At 38.2% G+C, this 21,625-nt stretch overlaps 1 protein-coding gene across 3 annotated transcripts; it reads left to right on the top strand.

Moving 5' to 3' along the window:
- The first annotated feature begins 904 nt into the window (after positions 1 to 904).
- On the top strand, positions 905 to 7,097 carry tia1l (cytotoxic granule-associated RNA binding protein 1, like). Of its 3 annotated transcripts, none has more exons than XM_043240168.1 (11): positions 905 to 1,096; positions 1,795 to 1,891; positions 2,249 to 2,347; positions 3,346 to 3,400; positions 3,552 to 3,639; positions 3,739 to 3,814; positions 3,945 to 4,053; positions 4,220 to 4,315; positions 4,918 to 5,002; positions 5,103 to 5,238; positions 5,327 to 7,097. In XM_043240168.1, exons 1-11 carry the CDS (start codon positions 1,062 to 1,064, stop codon positions 5,474 to 5,476), a joined length of 1,026 nt encoding a protein of 341 aa, XP_043096103.1. In that variant the 5' UTR covers positions 905 to 1,061; the 3' UTR covers positions 5,477 to 7,097. The 3 variants fall into 3 exon arrangements, with proteins under 3 accessions (XP_043096103.1, XP_043096102.1, XP_043096104.1); XM_043240167.1 differs by having other exon boundaries at positions 907 to 1,096; positions 5,324 to 7,097; XM_043240169.1 differs by having other exon boundaries at positions 1,082 to 1,217; positions 5,324 to 7,097.
- The last annotated feature ends 14,528 nt before the right edge of the window (positions 7,098 to 21,625 follow it).

Raw genomic sequence — 21,625 nt, forward strand, 5'->3', positions numbered from 1 at the left:
TTGTCCTAACGTAGTAGCTAAATTTATGCAACTGCATGGCCGTTGAATGTGAACGGCTTTAGAGAGACAACTAAATCCCACATGTTTGTGTAAACATGTTACAGAAATCTGTTACCCTAATCTGTTTTACACGGATTGGCTTTAATGTCACTTAATGAACTCTGGTTATGTTTAGCCTCCTCTATTTTATATTCTACACAGCAATTTGTTTTTATGTGTACTATATAACTACCTGTGTATTTCAAACAAAAAAAAGCGCTGCCCACTTTCACGTTGCCAAGATTCATTCTGGTGATGTCTACCTTCCTCTTTCATATGAAACACTTTGCTTTTTATGTGAACAGTCACAGAATTACACTGAATCAGATAAGACAATATAGCAATACCGAAATCTGTTACCTCTCTGTGCGCCCCCATTCATGTTAACGTACACAATTCACGATAGCCTCCTCTTACTTTATATCCTAGAAATAATTTAGCTTTTACTCAACCAAACCAAAAGGTCATTCCCTTTCTACTGAACAGTGTGTTTCCAAACCAGAGTAAACATCAAGAATATGAGGTTTAGCATCAGCTATCAGTTTGAGTAGTTTTAGTTTCCAATTCAATAATGAACATTTAACTGGTTTAGTTGGTCTAATTGCCTTCATTTTGTAAGAAGAACCATGTCTTCATCAAACTTAGCCGGGGCGTGTGAAATAATAATTAAAAATTGTCCTTAAAAATAAAGCTCGATCGATGTACATTTGTCTTTACTGAGGAGTTAACATGTATGACAACAAGTCGTAACGTAAAAGAATCACTGAATATCCGGCGAAATGAGTCTAGGCTAAGCGAATGGTCAGATAGGGGGCAGTAATCGGTCTCTTTCTCCAGGAACAGCAGCAGCTAAAGAAGAGCGCGCGCGACGTCATTTGGTGACGTTTCACGAGTAACGTCAGAGGAAGTTATTCCAGTAAATTCGCGTTAACTAACAAGTTAAAATCATAGAAGCTTTACCCACTCGAACGTTAAAAACAGAGCAGTTTTTTTAATCAAAGCGTCAACCCTTTCCCACCAGCATGATGATGATGGACGAGGACCAGCCCAGGACATTGTAAGTGCTGCTGTAGTTTAGTCGGCCACTTTACGAAGCCAAACTCGTGTTTAAACACGTTTAGTAAAGCGGCGCCCAGGTCGCAAGCGCAGCACACAGAGCGAAGATAATCAACTCAAGGGTACAACTCCGTTAATTACTCTTTATGTTACATATGAAATGTGTTATGGGCGTCCATGCTTTCAATCCCGACAGCACAAGCCGGCTAATAGACAAACGCCAAACTGGGGCAGCGGAACCGAACCTAGCAGAGTTAGCGTTGAAGAATCAATTGTTTCCCTTAACCGTAGTTTAATTTATCCGGTTATGTTCAAATGGATGAACTAATCTGCCCACATTACGGCTAATTACTGTGCAGAAGAGGCTTTCGCCAGCACATGAGTTCCGTTTGTGGCGCTATGTTTCCGTTACCGAATTAGCTAACTACCAAAAAGCGCTTAAATGTTATTATATTCCCCCACATGGCCCTTCTTACACTTTCATCTGGTGTAAAATCGTGAATCAGACGGACAGTCTGTGTACTATGCGTGATTTTTTCATAAATAGAGCTTTTGGATCATGTTAGCTATTGGCTCTCGTGCGCTGAAAACGTGGCAGAAATGAAACCTCGCGGAATGTGCTGCTAGCGTGAGAGAAGGAGGAAAAACGCGACGCATTGACCGTGTTTCTCAGTTTGCTGTGCTCTTCTGTGTTTTTAGGTATGTCGGGAACCTCTCCAGGGACGTTACGGAGGCCCTCATCCTGCAAGTGTTCTCCCAGATCGGCCCCTGCAAAAGCTGTAAAATGATATTTGATGTGAGTTGAAAAACCATCTGAAATCCAGGGATTCCACTGACAGGAAAACCTGGAAATATTTTTTTCAGGCCTGGGAAAGTCATGGAAGTTCGTAGAACATCAAATGGCATGGAAATTTCTGTAGTCAAAACGCATTTCTGGTTATTGCCTTTGTGCAGAATCAATTTCTTTGCAAGTAGGAAAGGGCTTTTTGAACATTTGTCATTGAGTTGATTATTTTTAAACGGTTAACAAAATGATCTATGGTCTAAAATAATTCTTAAAAAAGGTCATGGAAAAATCCATTGATCAAAAAATGTCTGGGAACTCTGGATACCTGTAATTTACAAAGTGTTTGACCTAGATTTTGTTTTTCAGACGGCTGGAAATGACCCATACTGCTTTGTGGAGTTCTATGAGAACAGACATGCTGCTGCAGCTTTGGCTGCCATGAATGGCAGGAAGATCTTAGGAAAGGTAAATTATTGCAAATACACCCTCAAAAGTATTACTGGATATGGTTTGAAATGAAGTTACACCCCTTAAGCGTCTTGTCAGAGCTATATGTTAAGATGACGCACTGAATATCTTTAGTTAGCATGTTTATAGTGTGTTTACAGGTAAGTTGCTTTTAACCTGTGCATCAACTCTTTCAAGTACCTTCATCACATCAACGTTTAACAACATACAATTTAAAGTATATCGACAAAGGATTTACTTAATGTATGGTGTTTAAAGCATTTTTTAAAAGTAAAAATTATATTGCTGCTTTTACAAATAAAAAAAAAAAGTCGCAATATGACAATGCACAGTAAACAAGTCAAAAATAGATGTTAATTGCACATGGCTTAAATATGTCTGAGAATACTACTGTTAAATTGGTATCTTAAAAAGGTAATCAAATAAGCAAAATATTAATCCAGAAAGTCCTTGCAACACAACAGAACTACTGGGCCATTGAAGTGCCTATTTTATTACTTCAAACTCCACAAAGCATGTGTATTATTATCTTTTTTTTTTTGGTCTTCTTTTGGGTACAGGTTGACCATTTTTATTTTTACCCCCACCCCTTCCATTTGTGTCAACATCTAGCCTTGCTTTATCATCTTCTACACCTGTACCAGGCCTTCAAATTTAGCAACGCGTTGGAAAAATATATTCAGTGCAAATATTTTATCCTCAACAGGTAATGAAGGACCATTTGAGGAGTAATACAAGTTGATAATGTCACTTCTTTGTAAGTCTGCTTAGACTCTCTTCCTATGTAGAAAATAATTCCAGAGTTTTTTTTCTTTCTTTCTTTTTAATAGTCCCTTTTTCTTTGAACCTGAGTGATCACCAGGGTTTTTATTTTGTTGTCAGCTTATTTCTTCTGCGTTTGGAGCCTCGCCATATTATGCGTCTTAGTAAGATGAAGATGATTAATGCTGCCGCTTGTCTTAATCTGCTGGTCTCTGCTCTGTTTTCTTTCTTAGGACATGAAGGTTAACTGGGCCTCAATGCCAGGCAGTCAAAAGAAAGACACAAGCAGTAAGTGTGCACCTCAGTTTTTCTAGTAAATGCACGTTGTGTTATTGGCGCGCGTAAGAACCTGTGTGGTCAAGCATTAATATATTTTTTCTCTCTTTTTCTTTATAGTTTATAAAACGTCTAACTGTTTCCCCTCAAACCTTTATTCTAGATCATTTCCATGTCTTTGTCGGTGACCTGAGCCCAGAAATCTCCACAGATGATGTCAGAGCAGCCTTTGCTCCGTTTGGAAAGATATCGTAAGTGGAATATTGTGTAATTCGAGTGTTATTTAAACATCATCTGAGCTGGATTGTCTAAACATTTGAATTCTTCCTGATTCCATGTGTTCGGTGCAGTGACGCCCGTGTGGTGAAGGATCTGGCCACAGGCAAATCTAAAGGATATGGTTTCATCTCTTTTATTAATAAATGGGTAAGATTTTGTTGTTTATTGCTAGTGTTGGTTATGCTTTGTTGCAGCAGGATAATATGAATATAACTCATTGTGTCTTTATGGCTTTTTTGTTATTGATCAGTTTGATTGGTTTTGTTGCCACTGATAGGATGCAGAAAGTGCTATTCAGCAAATGAATGGCCAGTGGCTGGGAGGCAGACAGATCAGAACAAACTGGGCCACAAGGAAGCCATCGGCTCCTAAATCAAACAATGAAGGTAAGTCAGTTGACGGCATAGAATTTGACAGTTCGGTTTCTCATTTTTTTTCTTTCATGTAGCCATAATGAACCACTTACTATGGAACTGGATAGTTCCTTTTTTAACATGTGCTATTTATGAGTGTTATACTACTCTAAAATGCTCTGTTTTTGATCTAAAACAGCCAGCAGCAAACACTTGTCGTATGAGGAGGTCCTGAACCAGTCGAGTCCGAGTAACTGCACTGTGTATTGTGGTGGCATTGCTTCTGGCCTTTCAGGTTTGTCTTGGGCCCCGTTTACAATAGCACGTTTTGGTTTTAAAATGAAAATTAGCTTGTCTACGCTGTCACTTATTGCATTTTAGAAACTCCATCCACACAACTATATACGTTGTCACATGATCATTCGTGCAGGTACATCTACATATAAGTATAGGTAGGCTCCCTATTATTTAGACGGCTGTCGAATGGGGCATCTGTCGATACATACCTATGGGTAGAATAATATGCATGATATTGTTTACACGGTCGTCAAGGACACATAGGGAGAATGTGGGCAGCCACTCCATAATTTAAGTGTCTCCATTTTGGTTAGTTTACACTGAAATGCAACAGTTTTCAATCAAAAAGTATTTTCAAAAGGTAAGTGTTTTAAAATAAGTGCAAAACAATATAAAAATAGTGCAAAACAATCTTTTTTTTTTTTTTTTTTTTTCCCAGCAGTTAAAATTATTGGACCCTATCATTGGCCTCTATTATGTGCAACTCAAACATCTGTCAAAATCTCTGAAAAAGTAGTCTGGGGTTTAATGACCTAAAATCTAAAATATGAATATCCTGTTTAAATCCTCTTTTTTCCTGTTTTTCCTCTTTTGCTGTAGATCAACTGATGAGACAGACTTTCTCTCCGTTCGGGCAGATAATGGAGATCAGGGTTTTCCCGGAGAAAGGCTACTCATTTGTGAGGTATATCATCCTGCTTCTGTGACTTTAAATTTTTCACCTATGCATATACTAATTTAGTGTGTGGTTTGTTTGGGTTTTTTTTTTCTCTCTCTCTTTTTAGGTTTGATTCTCACGAGGGTGCCGCCCATGCCATAGTGTCTGTAAATGGGACTTGCATTGAGGGCCACACTGTGAAGTGTTACTGGGGCAAAGAAACGGCTGACATGAGATCCATGCAACAGATGCAAATGCCCCAGGTATCCCTTCACCTTGTTCTTGACCTCTCAGAAACATTTACTCTGCTTTGCAAACTCAAGTCTTACCGTTTCTTCTTTTCCACAGCAGAATAAACCCACCTACGCGGCCCAGCCTTACGGACAGTGGGGTCAGTCGTATGGCAATGGTCAGCAGATGGGTCAGTATATGCCCAACGGCTGGCAGATGCCCACTTATGGTGTCTACGGGCAGGCCTGGAATCAGCAGGGATATAAATAAGTACAGATGTGGCTGACTAATTCCTTAGTCCAATCATTAAACCCCACTCCAGTGTGGCATCTGCCCAATGGGACTCACCATTACACCAGTTCAGGGGTTGTTGAAAGGGCTGCATTCAGCCCACTGTACATTATACTCAGACCATTAACTTGGAAGGAATCCTGTCTTTTTGTCTTTTTTTTGTTTTGTTTTTGTTTTTAGGCCCCAGGATTTTTTTTGTTGTCAGATTTTCTTTTAAAAAGTACTGCATTTCGGGGACTTTAATTGTCTAGTTTTGCAACAGATGGAATGTCTCTTCAATGTGTTGAATCTGCAGGCTCAATTTAGCTCACACCTCGAACGGTGTAGAAAGTTTGAGGTCTAATATACTGCACTCTTTGTATGGAGTTCTTGACTCGAAATCTGATTTGTTCACGAATATCTTTTCATATTTGTTTTGTCAGTACGACTACGCTTTACATTTTATTTTGACGAGAAAGAATTCAAAATTTGAGACGTGTGATCGCGTTATTCGAATACAAAATATTTTATCTCGTGACGCCTAGTGATAAAGGTGTTTTGCATATATAGGGGAGATTATTCTGTGGCCTTGAGTACTTGAGGTTTCAGGAACTTCATGATAAAGTTTTGGACGATTACTAAAGCTTTTAACAAGTTGTATTAACACAGAGGTGCAGAAAACATGCTTCCTTTTTTTGTTCAATTTAAACTTAGTCTATTCATTTTGTAACATGGAATTGTTGGCTCAATTTTTAAAGCTTTTTTTTTCTTTCATGTTTTTACAAAATCATGTTTGCTCGGATCAGTTGAGGGTGTGACAGCACAGCGGCTAATCAGCAGTAATGGCAGTGCTGTAGCATCTTTGTAAAGATTTTTGTAATTCTGTGTAAAATGAGGTTGTGAATTATTTCTTTAAATCTTGTAAATTCAGGGTTTGTTGAACATCTGTAATGTAATGTTGCATGGACATTCTGAGCTCTGTTCTTGTTACAATCTCTTGTAAAATCCATAAAAACGTGTTCATTAGAGTTACTGAGATGCAATTTTTCTATGTTCCTCCCATAATTCTTCCCCAAGAGTCACTGTTGAATTTACAAGCCAAAGACAATGACAAAAATGAAGCGAGATCTTGCATGCTTCCACCTTGCTGTATTGAGATGGTGATTGTAATGTCAGTGTTTGCTGTATTATGGAAAGGTGAAGAAATGCAAGATACTTCTGGGTTTCAGCCACACGCTCTCAAGTTGCTCACACGGCCAAAATCTTTACCAGGCACTGGTGTTTTTTTTTTTTTTTTCTTGCCATCATTTTCTCTTCTTACTGGGCCCCAACACGGAGTAATGATTCAGTAGATCAAATTTAAAGCAATGAGCAACTGTCCTTTTTTCCTTCTTCTGTGTCATGTAAATTTATCAACATAGTTATTTAATGTATCTTTTTCTTTTCTTTTTTTTCTATCTAACAAAGTTTTTTTTTTTTTTTTTTTTTTTTTTTTGATTTGTAAAAAGCTAGAGAAGTTTACTGTTATTTTGAAACACCCCGATTATATGCTTCCATCTAATGTTGTTCCATTTACTATATTCCATGTGTAAAAACACTTAATAATAACCATTCAGAACTACTTCGTTGTCTTGTGTTCAATGACAGACAATTTTCGTGTATTTCTTTACAATTGTGGTAATTGATGCTTTGTGGTAAAAGATGACCTTTCTGCTATGGTCATGTAGTCAATATACCAGAATATAGAATAACAATCAAATAATTCTTCGGCTTGCTAGCAGACACAAACAATAATAATAAAAAAAAAAAAACAGTAACGATGCTTCTTTCTCTTTTATAAGATGCTAAACACACACAATTCAATTTATTGCTTTTATTTGTAAATAGCTTTCTGAATCAATTTACCATAAAATAGTATATAGTTTATGGTAACACTTTATTTCAGGAGAACACTTTAGACGTTCTACTAACAGTAAGTTTGCAACTACATGTTAGTTAGCAGTTAGTAGAGTATTGGTAAACTGTCTGCTTAATCTTTTAGCATTTTATTTTGATGGGGCCCCAACATACAATTATAAGAATATACTTTGCAAGGATATGTCAACTTGTTCCACTAACCCTAACATTTCACAGTTATAGTTAGTAAAACGTCTAAAGTGTACTATCAAATTAAAGTGTAACCCAATTTATTAATGAATAAGGTCCTTAACACCTTGTTTAAATCAAAGCTTTTCAACTGAAGGGTTCTGTCAGTCTGGAATACTTAATCTATCGTTCAATAGAGACCACAAAATGTCTTTTTTTTGTAGCAATAAACAAACTTACACTGTTTCCTGTTAAGCTTAGGAAGGAGGAGATCTGTTGCTGTAGGCCTCGTTTCTTCATTGTGCGTCATGGACTTCAGTAGTCTGTTGCTATATATCCAATGTCATTTCTTCTCAGTCTCCTGAAATAAAGGATGCAAATACAGGTTTATCTAACTGTACTCTACAGAAGAATTTGTTTTTAGCAATGATGCTAGTTCATGCTAAGATGCTTTACTTTGAAAAATGTCTCACACAGGATCAAAAAATCAAGTGAAATAAGTCTACACAGAATCATATAAAAGGACAGGCGATATTCAACACCATTTCATAGTATAAATAGTGTGGCTAGTGTTGACACTGAAAAAATACAAGAAGCAGAGCATTTCAAGTACCCAGAAGATGCACAAAAAAAGGAAAGCGTGGATTTCAGATACTTCATGCACTCCCCTACCGCAGCTTTCATTAAATAGCAGAAGAGGAAGGAGTATCAAGACTCTAATGCTGGAAACTACCCTTAAAAAATCCATGCATGAAACGGAGTGCATTGAATACAAACTTGACCCAACTATAGAATGTACTGAAGAAGATGTACTGAAATTTATTTAGCAGAACAATATTTGCAGTTTATACAATATGATTTCCATAATATATTTCCAAAATAGGAATGCTGTAGCCTAAAATTTTCAATAGGTGTTTTTAAATAATGCAGATATGTAAAAAAAAAAAAAAAAAAAAAAAAAGAAAAGATGCAGTGTTATGATTTACTTGTGGTTATACTGTTGATTATTTGTCTTTACAGAGAAGCTCTGTGACATCTATGTACCATTGATTTCTCAAAGGGTATCTCTGCTGGAAAAAGGAGTTGCTAATGTAAGAAGACAGTATCTTTTTTTACACGCCCTCCTTTTTTTAATTTGAAGTAAATTCTGCTCTTAGCATGTGCCTCCATTTTTCATACACAAGCTGTTACACCAAAATTGGCCACTAGATGGGGATCTCACCCAACAATTTGATGGCGTCGTTCAAAATATTCTTGTACTCAGCATGAAAACACATTCAAAGAATGGACAAAATCATCATGGGGGGAAAAACAACAACAAACACAATCAATATTTCCTCAATTATACTGTGAGCAGAATATACTGTGCAATAAATATTTGTTCACAGCCTCTGTCGCAAGTCAATTGGTTTTGCGGAAGGCTCTGTCTTCCTCTAATCATGTTCTAATAGTTTAAGGCCAGAAAGAATGCAATAACATTTGAATATCACGTATATGTTTGATAAGGTAGTTAGCAGGATGGGGCTAATAAATGACTGAGAGAGAAAGCGAGACAGCAAGGTGTCTTTGCTTTGAAACATCATTTGTCAGTCTATCAGTGTGATTCAGTAGAAAGGTAGTGTGTGTGTGTGTGTGTGAGTGTGAGTGTGTGTGTGTGTGTGTGTGTGGGTGTGGGTGTGTGTGTTGCTAAGAACAAGGTGTCTTTAGTGCAAGCCATCATTAGTCAGTGTGTCAGAGCAGTGGTGTGGAATAGAGGGCTGGATTGACAGTCTGATAAATGAGGGCAGCTCCTCTCAACAGCACTGCTAAAAACAGACAGCAAGAGAGAAAGAAAGAGAGAGAGAGAGAGAGAGAGAGAGAGAGAGAGAGAGAGAGAGAGAGAGAGAGAGAAATGTCAGCAGATGAGTTACTGAGCAGATCAGAACTGACATAAATCAAATCTGTCCATGACTTGCTCCATCTTCTCTCTCGCTCGCTCTAACGTCAGCTCTAAAACTTGCAATACATCATACCAGTCAAAAGCGAGAAAATTTGTATGAGAGATCTTGACTGATCTCTTGTCCTATCCAGGTAAATGAGCTGAATACTGTTTACAGCGGATCTCGATTGCAGGATTTAAAGTGTGTGCACTATGTGTTATACACACACACAAACCCCTCTTCTAAAACACATGTAAATGATCTGAATGAGGGCGTACCTTAGACATGTATTAGTATTTTTACTATTAATAATAATGATAATAATTATAATAATAATAACGATGAAACAATTGCAATATATTGTTATTAAATGTATAATATTGTAAATAAAAGGTATCATTTTTTTTTACAAAATGGTGATTCTGTAATTGCAGGTAAATTTCATATCCGAAGTCATTATTTCTTTTCTACCCTTTTTTCAAATAGTTACATTTTTTATTTTAGTAATTAGTTACTCATTGCCGTGGATCATGGATGTTACAGGCCGTAAAAATACAGTATTTTCTGTAAGAAGTGTCTTGTACAGCTGTTTTCTTACCAAGAAAACAAGGCAGAGCTACAATTTTAGTAGTATCTAACAACTGCCAGTCATACACGGAGAAACAAACACATCATTTCAGTTATGTACTGTTAACATTGTCACTTTACCTTGGTAACACAGCTTAACTGTAACAGCAAACACAGTGTGGTTCACGTATCTGTAGATGTTTAGTCTTCTCCTGTTGTAATCTGCCAGTGTCAACTGTTTTACCCTGCCTTGGTCGTCTGTAAGAGTCAGCCCTCCAACACCCAACACAGATATGAGATTGGATAAGAATATGAGTGAGCAGATTAAATAGAGAGAGATGTATGTTACCACTGTCCGGGAGGTTCCTCTCCATGTAGCCGTGTGTTTAAAGACTGTATCCGCACGTGTGTGACAGCTCACAGCAGAGGCTGACACAAAATAAACACGTTACAGTAATTAACCTTGACAGGCTCAATGCGGCCGCCAGCAGCAACTTACTCCTAATGATACAATTAATTTATAATTAAAGCACACTTCCAACCAGAAACATAGAGAGAGAAAGAGCGTGCTCTTTGATACTTGAAAATGGCCTCTCTCATTCACAGACTGCAATCACACAGTCAGCTTTGGACAAACGTATTTACTAGTACACAAGATGTTCAAATACACCTTTGTTAGCGCCTCGACAGACAGCAGTTGTGTTCGCGCTCTTATAGCACACATCAACCAAACTCGAAAATTCAGCTGTGACTGTGAGTGACTTAGGCTCTTTTATAACTAGACTGCATGATTGACTGCTGGTAGATGACATAACTGCACCATCTGTTTCCCAAATGTATTTTTCTCCATTGATTACCATTCTGACAAAATTAATGGATGTCACATTGACTGTAAGGAAAACGTTGACGCTCTAACTTTTGTTTTTTCTTAATTGCTGCAGTTTGGGGGTCCCTCTGCTGGTGAAACAATGAATTACACCGGACCGTAGAAACTACTGCCTTTTGAGGGCCGTTTGTGGCATGTGACACATTTACTGTCAAATGCTATTGTGCTATTATGGCCATTTTTAGGAGCCTGCGATTCAAAGAAGCCCAAAAGCTTTCTCTCTAACCCTTCATAGACCTCCAACCCATAATTTCCACCTTTCACAGTAAGCTCACAGGTGACTCTGTATAGGCCAGGCACATTGTTCATCATATCTGTTTTATACATGTAATATTTATTGTGCGGCATAAGGATTCATTAGTAGTCTTCAGAGAAGACAGTTTTATCAGACCATATGGCCCTGTCTGTAGAACACACACATTCCATCTGTAGGATGCCTGTGAACACACACACACGCACACACACACACACACACACACACAGTCTGTCTAGCAGACACACGGTCATCGTCGGGTTAGCACAAACCTTTACTATCTCAGCCCAGCATTTTGCTTTATGTTAAAAAATATGACGTTTGTATTATTATAGCAACTATATGATACAAATTTAAAATCTATAAGGTCTAGCATGAAAATGTTTTTGTGTGTGTGCATATATATAAAATAAATGTTAAAATAAATCTCACCCTGAAAATCTAAAAAGCTATATATATATATATATATATATATATATAAAATACGAGTCGGCTGCCCCTCCTCTTTATTGTCACCATCATTATTATAGCAAGGCTCCCGGCGGAGTGGGTGTGTTCGAGAGGAGGGGCGTGGTATCAAATCTGGCGGCGTGTGAAAGGCGCACCTGAAGGGATTAGCCTTGTCACCGTCGCCGTTAAATACCTGAAGGTCTGCATGCACGCTGGTGTCCCTCGTGGGTCCAGGAAGGGTGCGCGATGGACCTCACCCCGCCGTCCGTGAACACAGAGCTCATCCCATCTGCCGCCCGGAGCAACGAAGCGACGGAGACGCCGCGGAAGAAGCCGCCGCCCCTCGCGCCCCGGACCAGAAAAAAGGGGAGCGCGTGCGACCGCCGGACTCCGCCCCTTACCTGGACCCTTCCCCCCTGGAACACGGCCTCAACCTTCACTTTCCCGCGGCACGACGAGGACACCAGATCCCCTTTATTTGGACACTTTTCCCTGGACACTTTATTATTTTGTCAATAAAAGCCTCTCCGAGGCCTGACGCTACGCCCACTGTGTCTGTCGTTGGCTCCTCCCGTCACAATATATATATATATATATTACCATTGAGGAATAACTGATGATAGCTTTGCATAATTTTCTTAATAATTAAATGGCTCTTCGTCAATTATTCCACTTATAGACCTTTTTTTTACCCATTATGCTTTGCGCGTACACGTAGGGAGGATGCTCTGAACGTTCGATGTATCCATATGTATCTATGATTAGACGTGTGCTCACACAATAAAAAAATACATCGTAGTGCACAGAGAAAACTGACAACACACCGACAGAGAAGAGCAGGTTATTTCTGATATTAAACAAGGTCTCATGATACTCAGCTTTCATACTGTGTCATTTTTAAATAAATTAAAACTATAAATACCGTTTTGCGGCTTTTTAATGTGCCGTGACAGATCACTGTATTGCCTCAGTTTAAACACGTGAACTGAGCAGCTATTCATATTTATTTAAAGCACGAAATGAAAATAAATGAACATCAGAAAGTACTTTATTTCAATCGTGGAGCACACCATATTAAGTGTAAGCCCACAAAAGTTAAACAGACCCCGATCAGGGCAAAGTTCACAAGATTTTCTGCATAGAATGATAAGATTCTCATTTAGATTCACATTTTAACAGATTATTATATTATTATTATTATCATTATTATATAATTTATAATGTATACTTATATGTATAATTATGTTATATTATATTCTTTAACACTGAGTATTTAACCAAAGTGCTGAAATCCATGCATATCCATGCATGGTTTTCTGGTACAAGTACTTCCTTATTCCTTATCTTATTACTGTTAGTGTGGCAGCAGATGAAAACTCAAAGCATTACAGGAAGTCACTCGCCTCTATGGCGCCCTGCATGGAGAAGCGATGAAAAGGGTCTATACTACGGCTGTCACACCTCAAGACATCAACCGGATGACATATTTCAAGGTATTTCTCCGGTTTTTGTACTTAAATCTTTATTATGAGTAGGATTATTTCTTCCACATCCCATCCAAGGTCTGGGTTTAAGGTCTGTGATTAATCGCAATTAAAATAAAAGTTTTTCTTTACATAATAAATGTGTGTGTACTTTTTTTTGTCATGGATGGGGTTTTAGTTCCTTGCCGCTGTCGCCTGTGGCTTGCTTAGTTGGGAATGCTTATCAGCTATCATTGATTTGATTACACAGACCGTCTCTGCATGTAATAAAAATTAAGTGTTTAATATTGTCATTATACATTACTATCAATTTATTCTCCTATTCGATACTGCTTAGTGCTTTAAAACAATCTGTATCGTTAAAAGCGTTATATAAATAAAAGTGATTGATTCATTGATATTATGTAAGCAAGACCTTTTATTTTGGAATGCTATTAATCAAGATTAACGGTTAATGACGGCAATAATATATACTGTAAAAAAAAATGACATGAATTTAACAGTAAAAAAAACGTGAAAATGCTACGGTAAAACCCTACTAAATGGTCGATGGTAAATTCCTGTAAAATTTACAGGGAAAAACATTGACATTCCTAGTCATTTTTTAACATTCCCAGAATTCCCTGCATTGCATTTAACACTTAGTTTGAATAAATTTTTTAAATAACTGTTTCTTCTTAGTTTATTAGGGTTGTATGTTGCATACAATGTTGTTAAATTAATGTTTATTGCATATTTCAGTTTAATGAGCCTCGCCATGATGGTGTTTAGTGTTTGTGTTCATGACACTGAGCACTTTCTATATCTGTTCATATTTAAAAGCTACTTGTGATGAACTTTGGTTTATCATGTGAGTTTTTCACCTGCATTTGGTGGTTATCAGTGTATTTCAAAGGTACAAAACAGATTTCAGTACATTAATAGGTTGGTATATTAACATTATATCAGTTCATCAAAATATGTTATTTAGCATTAACTTAAAACGGTAAAACCTGAAATGTTGTTAACATATTTTTTTACGGCTGAATTCCGGCAACCAAAGCTGCTGTTTTTTTTACCATAAATTTTACAGATTTATTTTACACAGTGTGTATTGGTGTATATATATTTATTAATTTTTTAAATAATAGAATTTGTTATAATGTATATATTTAGTAATTATTAATTTACAAAATATTAACAGAAGTAAAGAATGAGTATATATAGTAAATTAGTAAATAGTAAACAAGTATGTTCACATCAGTGAAGCTACATATTCACCAAGTTCTCCCAGAATGCACTTGGAGCCTATTGATCAATGTATTTTGAACTATAAAACAGAACTATAAAATAGGGCAACCGAGAGCCTCTTTTCTTCATTTATGTCCACGTCCCTAAAACAGGAGTGAAGATTTTCCACAAAACGATCACGATAAGAGAGATCGAGTTTCCGCTTAAGTACCTCAGAGACGGATCTAGTTTAGCTTCTGGTTTTCTTTACCTTTTAATACGTGGAAGTTCACTTAGTCCCATTGCTCAAGAGCAGGAGACAGGGATCAGACAGCAGAAGAGAGGGAGAGAGAGAGAGAGATGTCTGTATCTGTCAGCGCGAGGGAGACTAAGCTCTGACAGGTGTGTCAAACAGTCAGTCACCTGTCAGCACTACAGAGAAATGAAGAGAGAGAAGGGACAGAGGCTGTTTGCCTTTGAGCCTGACCCATATAACTCACACACACCTGTCCTCATACAGCACTCTCCGCCGGAGTCCACCTATGTAGGTCAAAGGCTGCCTGGGGCTATCCCAGAATTCCCACAGATGAGGACAGAGAAGAGTGTGTCCTGCTAAATCTCTCTTGTTCTGTTTCTCTTTTATCCCCCTCAACACGCTGATCAAAATTTGCATTCTGTCATCCTCACCTTGTCAGAAAGACGAAGACAAAATTTGAGAGTCTAGATGTTTTGCCAGGCTCTGTTTATGTACTTTTTTTTTTTTTTTGCGGTGGAAAATGAGATGTGCAAACGGAGCCAAATAAACGCATCTTCTTTGACAGGCCTTTGTGCTTGAGCTCTCCCCTCCAACACCACAAGAGAGGGACTGCTGACAGTTTTATGGCTGTATAGAAGCAGAAAGAGAATGACAGAGGAGGAGTGGAAACAGGAGTCGTGCCAAAATCATGGATGAAGCTTATGACTATGTCCGAACCCAAAGACAGCTGTCTTGCACCAAAGGCAGTTCTCCAAAAACCTCCAAAAACCAAAATTCTGTCATCATTTACTCATCCTTAAACTGTTTCAAACCTGCACAAGTTTCTTTCTTCTGAAGAAGAACGATGGCAATCAGACCGTTGCTGATAAGCCAATGTCTTCCATGCTATGGAAAAAAATACTTTTGTCAATGACTACTGGCAACATTTTTGTTTAGCAAGAGATAATAGTGCTGAATGTAAATAATAAGGGTGAGTAAATTATGTCAGAATTTTTATTTTTGGGATAACTATTCTTCAAATAAGATGCTTATTTTTTTTGGCAGTTGGGGGAAAAAAACTGCCTTTAATGCCTCCAAAACCTTACCAAATATTAGCATAACCTGTGCTCTGGTTAATATATGAAAGTTTTTTTTCATTTTTCATCTTCTCATTAATATGTAGATTATTAAAATAGAAAAAAGGCAATAATAAAAACAACTAAATATAAGATAGATGATTTTACTACTTTTTGTTGTGCGATATATTGCACCATAAATAACTGCGATAAGCAATATTATTGTCATTTTGAGACTATTTTATGCCACTGAATGTATGATCATTATATAACAGCATAATAATGCAAGAAGGCCAACACACTTTCAATTGACAACAAACATTTAACTGCTAACAACAAGATAATAGAAACTAAGTATCAAAATATGACATACCTTAAAAAACATGAATAAATAGGAAATACACATTTTCAAATAAACAGTATTTAGCAGTCAGATCTCTGTATGCGCAAAGACACAGATCCCTAAACAATTATGTATTATACAATTACAATATATAATTTTTTTTTTTTTTTTTCACTAGCTTCTGATGCAGAAGAAAAATGGCATTATTACATTTTAATTGTAAGGTTTTCCACCACAAATCCAGGACTGTACAATATCATAGGCAGCAAACTTGAAGTAATGTCTTTTTATACCAGACATCATTTTTCATTTTTCCAACATGGCCTACGTCTGTCGATGTTTCTTCCACAGTGTAACTTTACTGAGTGTACAACCCCCCCCTTTACATTTAACACAAGTTTGTAATCGTCTAATAATGTCTCCTGGAAGTAAGCGATTGTGTGGGAGTGTTTCTTTCCGTGGCCGTGCGGCTGTCCTTGTTCCTCAGAGAGACTGCCACTCAGACTGACGTTCCTGGGTCTGACAGCACCCGCTTACACATGTCACTTGACATTACACACACACACACGCAGACACACACTTACCCACACTGACTGCCAGGAGGATTGGGAGGGGTGCCCACATCCTGCTGGGAGCCCACACATAGACACATACACACTGTTCTCACTGTCTCACGCAGCTTGTGCTTTCTTTGAAAACGTCTTTACCCTTGTGCTCTGACCAAAATCACATTCACTATTTTAGTCGACAGACCACTGAAATTAATAGGACATGGTTTAGGGTGGGAAAAATAGGCATGTGCTGAATTAGCGTGTGGGCTGGTACCCAATGCGGATCACATGACCGACTGGATGCCACAGCACCCTACGGTCAATCAAACTGCCATCAGAGCGATCAGTCGTGTTGTTGTGTGTATGTTCGTGTGTTTGATGGAGCGTGGATACGTATGTGCCAGTGGGTGGTAAGATGGCAGATGGAGATAGGTGTGAAAGTGTGTTTAAGAAGTAGGCAAGCAAGTTAATTTGTGTTGAGAGTCCGCATACGTGTGGGTGAGAAAAGCGAGCGAAGGAGTGATGGGATTGATACCCGTAGGAGAGAAAAATCACAAATGAGATAACTTGTTGTTTCTTTTAGACAGCAATGAGATTAAACGGAGATCAAATGAAGATGAAAGTCTCTTGCCTCTCTGATTTTTCTTGTGGGAAAAAGAGATCCTATTAATATCACATATGTCTCATCATAAACACAGATCAAATAATCTAAAGCACAGAACCCACATTCATGTTAGAGACTGATACATTTACTGTACATTACTGTTGAAAATTGTGTCAGCGTGACTTATTTGTACTTCTATTCAGCGAGATTTCTATTTTAAATCAGCGTTGTTGTTTTTGCGTGTACTTTGTGGAAAATCGTGTTCCACAATATAGTTATTTGAAATTGTAATATTTGACAAATTTACAGTTTTTGCTGTATTTAAATAAAATGCAAGCGTTAGTGACACACGCATTATCTATCTAAAAAAGTAGATAGATAATGCAAGTTGATCCATGATGATAAACAAGCACAAACAAGTGTCACAGTGTTTGTTTAGGTGTGAATGGTTGGGTTGGGGAGGGCAGGCTGGTTTATGATCGGTTAAAGAGTTAGTGTCAGTACCTGTAGTGTGTGTTTGTGTCTCGGCCTGCGGGTTGGCGAGAAGGCCGCTCAATCAACAACTCCGTCCACCGCTAAAACACCTGATTGATATATTTAGAGAGAGACTGGACGAAAGACAAAATGAAAGAAAGAAGCAGCCCGTGCAGATGTGAGGAGGTGTTGCTTATGTTTGTACAGGTTTGGCTGTATCTGTGAGTGCCAAATTTGTGCAAATGGCCTACTGAAAGATGTTGAAAACTGACTTTTGAAGTGGTTTTTGCTATTCGAAAGACTCATAAATCATGTCTTGCCTAAATCCAATCATGGTTTTGCATTAAATCTAATATTGTCAACAAGTTTACAGAAGGGTTGTGTTTAGGGGTAAGGTACAGTAAACATCATTATCTTCATATAAAAACGACTGCGTCCTCTCTAACACTAACGTGTGTGTGATGAAAGAGAGAGAGAACTCTTGAAGGATCGCTGTGCGTGTGTTTGTGTTTTATTCAAACACACATATTCCCCAACCTCCGCAACCGCAGAGTGAGAACGAGATGATATCAGAATAAAGAGGTATGCTGAAAGCAGAGAAAGAGAAAGAGAGAGACGGCACAGTGAACACAGACATCACCCATCACAAACACTCCTTCACCCACAGCAGCCTGACAGACACAAAGGGAGGGAGGCGAAGATGAGAACCAAGTGATAGACGGAGGGAGAGCGTGAGCGAAAGAGTCATCACCAGGGATCACTCCATTGCATACCGTGAAAAATGTGTCTCTTTTTGTTGGCGGAGGGCTGAGATTAGGCTGTAGCCCGTGGCCATAACAGTGCCGACTGAGACGCGAGGGTATTCTCTTTAACTAATGAAGAGCCGCAGACCGTATGATTGTCTGTCTGACACTTTAAGATGAGTCCTCACTTGTTGGCACGGCTTTTAAACCGTGCATGAATGTCTTCGGAGAAAGCAGCAGTGTCTCAGCTATTAACGTCTCAGTAAAGCCTGTATGATTTCCTTCTTTGAACTTCTGAGCGGGGAAAGGTTTTTTTCCCGTGCTGAAGACACTTTCTGATTGACACTTTTGGTTTGAAGGCCTTGAAAGAGGGAGAGATGGAGAGAGAAGGAGAGGCAGACTCTGTCTCGTACTGGCAGCCTATCAAAGTTATCTGTACCTCAGTGACAGGCGGAGTCTGGTTGGGGATTATGACTCCAGCACACAGCCCAAGACGTGGAGTGGGCCGATCGCGGTGATTGACAGCTGTCTCTGGGAGAAGTCGGACGCTACAATCTGTGCGCTTGGGCCCAGTAGACCTCAGGTCAGACTGACCGCTCAAATGCTCATTAATATCTGTCATAACGCCCTTTCCTGCCCTACAATGGCATCATTCAGCACTCAACTTACAAACACAGTACTGTGAGAGTACTGTTGGGCTCTGTGCTTGTGTCATGACAGGATTTATTAGGGTGTTTATTCAACATACTTGCCTGGAGGAAATCACAAATGAGATCTTTCTATATTACCAGCCAGCTGGTATGTCCAACTTTATCTCCATACTTACAGTATACTCACCCACATCAAGTGATTTATACTACGTGGCAAATCTCAACTGCTTGATTGCTTGTATATTATCGCAAAGTGTAAATTATATTATCATTAAGCTCTAATCAACTAAATGTGATTACTAGGCATGAAGATATTAAAATGTTATAAACATTCATTCATTCAACATCATGATTCTCTTTAAAGCTGCTTTGAAACAATGTATATTGTGAAAAGTGTTATACAAATAAATGTAGTTTCTCCAAGCCTGCAATTAGATTCTGTAAAGAACAAATGAAGACTCTTTCTTCTCAGTGTGAGAAAGGCCTCTGTGACCTCACGTGTATCTTCTCTGGATCTCAATAATCTCAATAATATGAAAACCTATCAGAGGTGGGGTATTTTAAAAGAATTTCCCACCAAAAAGGTTAGTAGTAAATTATTTTTTTGAAGGAAATATAGAAAATATTATTTCAGTCGTTCTACTTAAAAATTCCACTTCTAATACAATACATTATATGCAATTTCTTGGTAATTATTTGTGAAAGCAATTTCTGAGTGAAAATTTGTTTTAAAGTAAATACTACACCATTTTTAATCAGTTGACAGTGATTCATGCCTACAACAAATATCTGTATAAAATGATTTAGCATTTTATTTGAGTTTAATACAGATCAGATATAATTTTACATGGAAAGCCATGGTTCCTAATGGGGAAGTTCAATCAAAAATGAAAATACTGTCATCAAGTACTTATCCTCATGTCATTCCAAACCAGTAAGACATTCATTCATCTTTGAAACACAAATCTGAGAGCTCAGCCAGCACAGACAGCAACACAACTACGACATTCAAGGATCAGAAAAGTAACTTCATAATCAATAAAATAGTAAATTTCACATCAGTGGTTCAACTTCAGTTTTACATAGCTGCAAGAATTGTTTTTGTGGGCAAAGAAAAAAACAACAAGAGAAGTATTTGTTGAAAAAAGTCATTATTTAAGTTTTGTTTGCATAAAAAAGTACTCCTAAAAATGAGGTCGAACCACACACGTAACATGGACTCATTTAACGTGGTCCTTACTACTTTTCTAGGCCTTAAACATGATAAAATCAGTTGTATTACTGTCTGTCAGAAAGCTCTCAGATTTCATCAAAAATATATTATTTTCTGTTTGACATGAGGGTGAGTAATTATTGACAGAATTGTCATTTTTTGGGGGATCAACTATCCTATAAGTAAGAGGTATATATATATATATATGTATATTAAAGAAAATATATAACAGGAGATAATGGTATAGTGCGTAGCTGGATATGTATAACATCAGACATGTGGTATGTTGTGATGTGATGAGTGAATGTGTGTGATCTAATGCGCGAGACATAATATGTCTTCAGTGTCTGTGTTTGTGTGTGTGTGTGTGTGTGTGTGTGTGTGTGTGTGTGATTGTGGGCAGCTTGTGTACATCTACCACCAGAAGAGATCAAACATACTGCTCAGCACCCCAGCAGCTGCCAGAGTCTGCCTTTTATCTCACTCCCTCTCTCTCTCTTCCATACTTTCTGAATTAACCGTCTCTGGTTCACTTACTATGAGCCCATGTCTCCACCCATATCTGTCTTTCTCTCCTTATTCTTTTCTTCGCTATCAATCTTTCTTCCCTTTCCTCAGTCTCTCATCCCTGTTTCTCTGTCTCGATCCTTCATAACCCCCCCTCCCTTCATCCTACATCACAATTTATCTCTCCCCACTGTCTCCCCACTCACTCCCTCCCTTAATCTCTCTCTTTCTCCTCTCTCGCTCTTAATCTCTCCACGTCCCATCCCTCTTCTCTCGCACTCTCTCTCTCTCTGGTGTTAATGTGGGGGTGATTGAGGAGTGCTGGATGTGTGCTGTGACAGGGCTCATCTCTTGCAGTGATGCATGGTCCGCCCGCTCCTCCCTGTAGCCCCATTACACCCTGATTAATCGCCCCTGTTTAACTCAATAATTCATCCCTTAAAAAACAAAACCTCCACTGGGAGCGATGCTGGGAAGAGGGGGCTGAGCAAAAAACAGGCAACAAAAAAATAGCAGAGCGAGAGAGATATGGGCGGAAGAAAACGAGGGAGGCAAAAGGAATGTGTCCTTGTTCTTTTGAGACGAACTAGACCAAAATGAAGCATACTGTGATGTCACTAAGGTGATAACGGAATCATAAAATTGATATGCTGCTGACAGTGTGAGTCAGACGTGATTTGTCATGCTCCATATCCCATAGAATCGCCTTTTCTCGTAATTATGCAACTCATGGTGTCAAGTTTGTGCTCTCCTTCAGTTTGTTCTGTAGTGTTTCTGCTCCGTAAAGAGATTTTTCTTCATGCCGTGGAGCAAAAATAAAAATGTTAGCAGCATTTTTTTTCAATGTGAGTTTATTTGGACCACAGCTGTCAAACCTTTAAAAAATGACAAGAAAAGACC

Source organism: Puntigrus tetrazona, chromosome 5 (genome assembly GCF_018831695.1).
Source record: "Puntigrus tetrazona isolate hp1 chromosome 5, ASM1883169v1, whole genome shotgun sequence".
NCBI classification, from domain to species: Eukaryota; Metazoa; Chordata; class Actinopteri; order Cypriniformes; family Cyprinidae; genus Puntigrus; species Puntigrus tetrazona.

Bases quoted from the DNA above. Each gene is read 5' to 3' on its own strand.
- tia1l (XM_043240167.1), top strand. From the start codon at position 1,062: ATGATGATGATGGACGAGGACCAGCCCAGGACATT. The intron at 3,640-3,738 runs GTAAGTGGAATA...TGTTCGGTGCAG, and splicing joins GCTCCGTTTGGAAAGATATC to TGACGCCCGTGTGGTGAAGG. The intron at 3,815-3,944 runs GTAAGATTTTGT...TGCCACTGATAG, and splicing joins TCTCTTTTATTAATAAATGG to GATGCAGAAAGTGCTATTCA.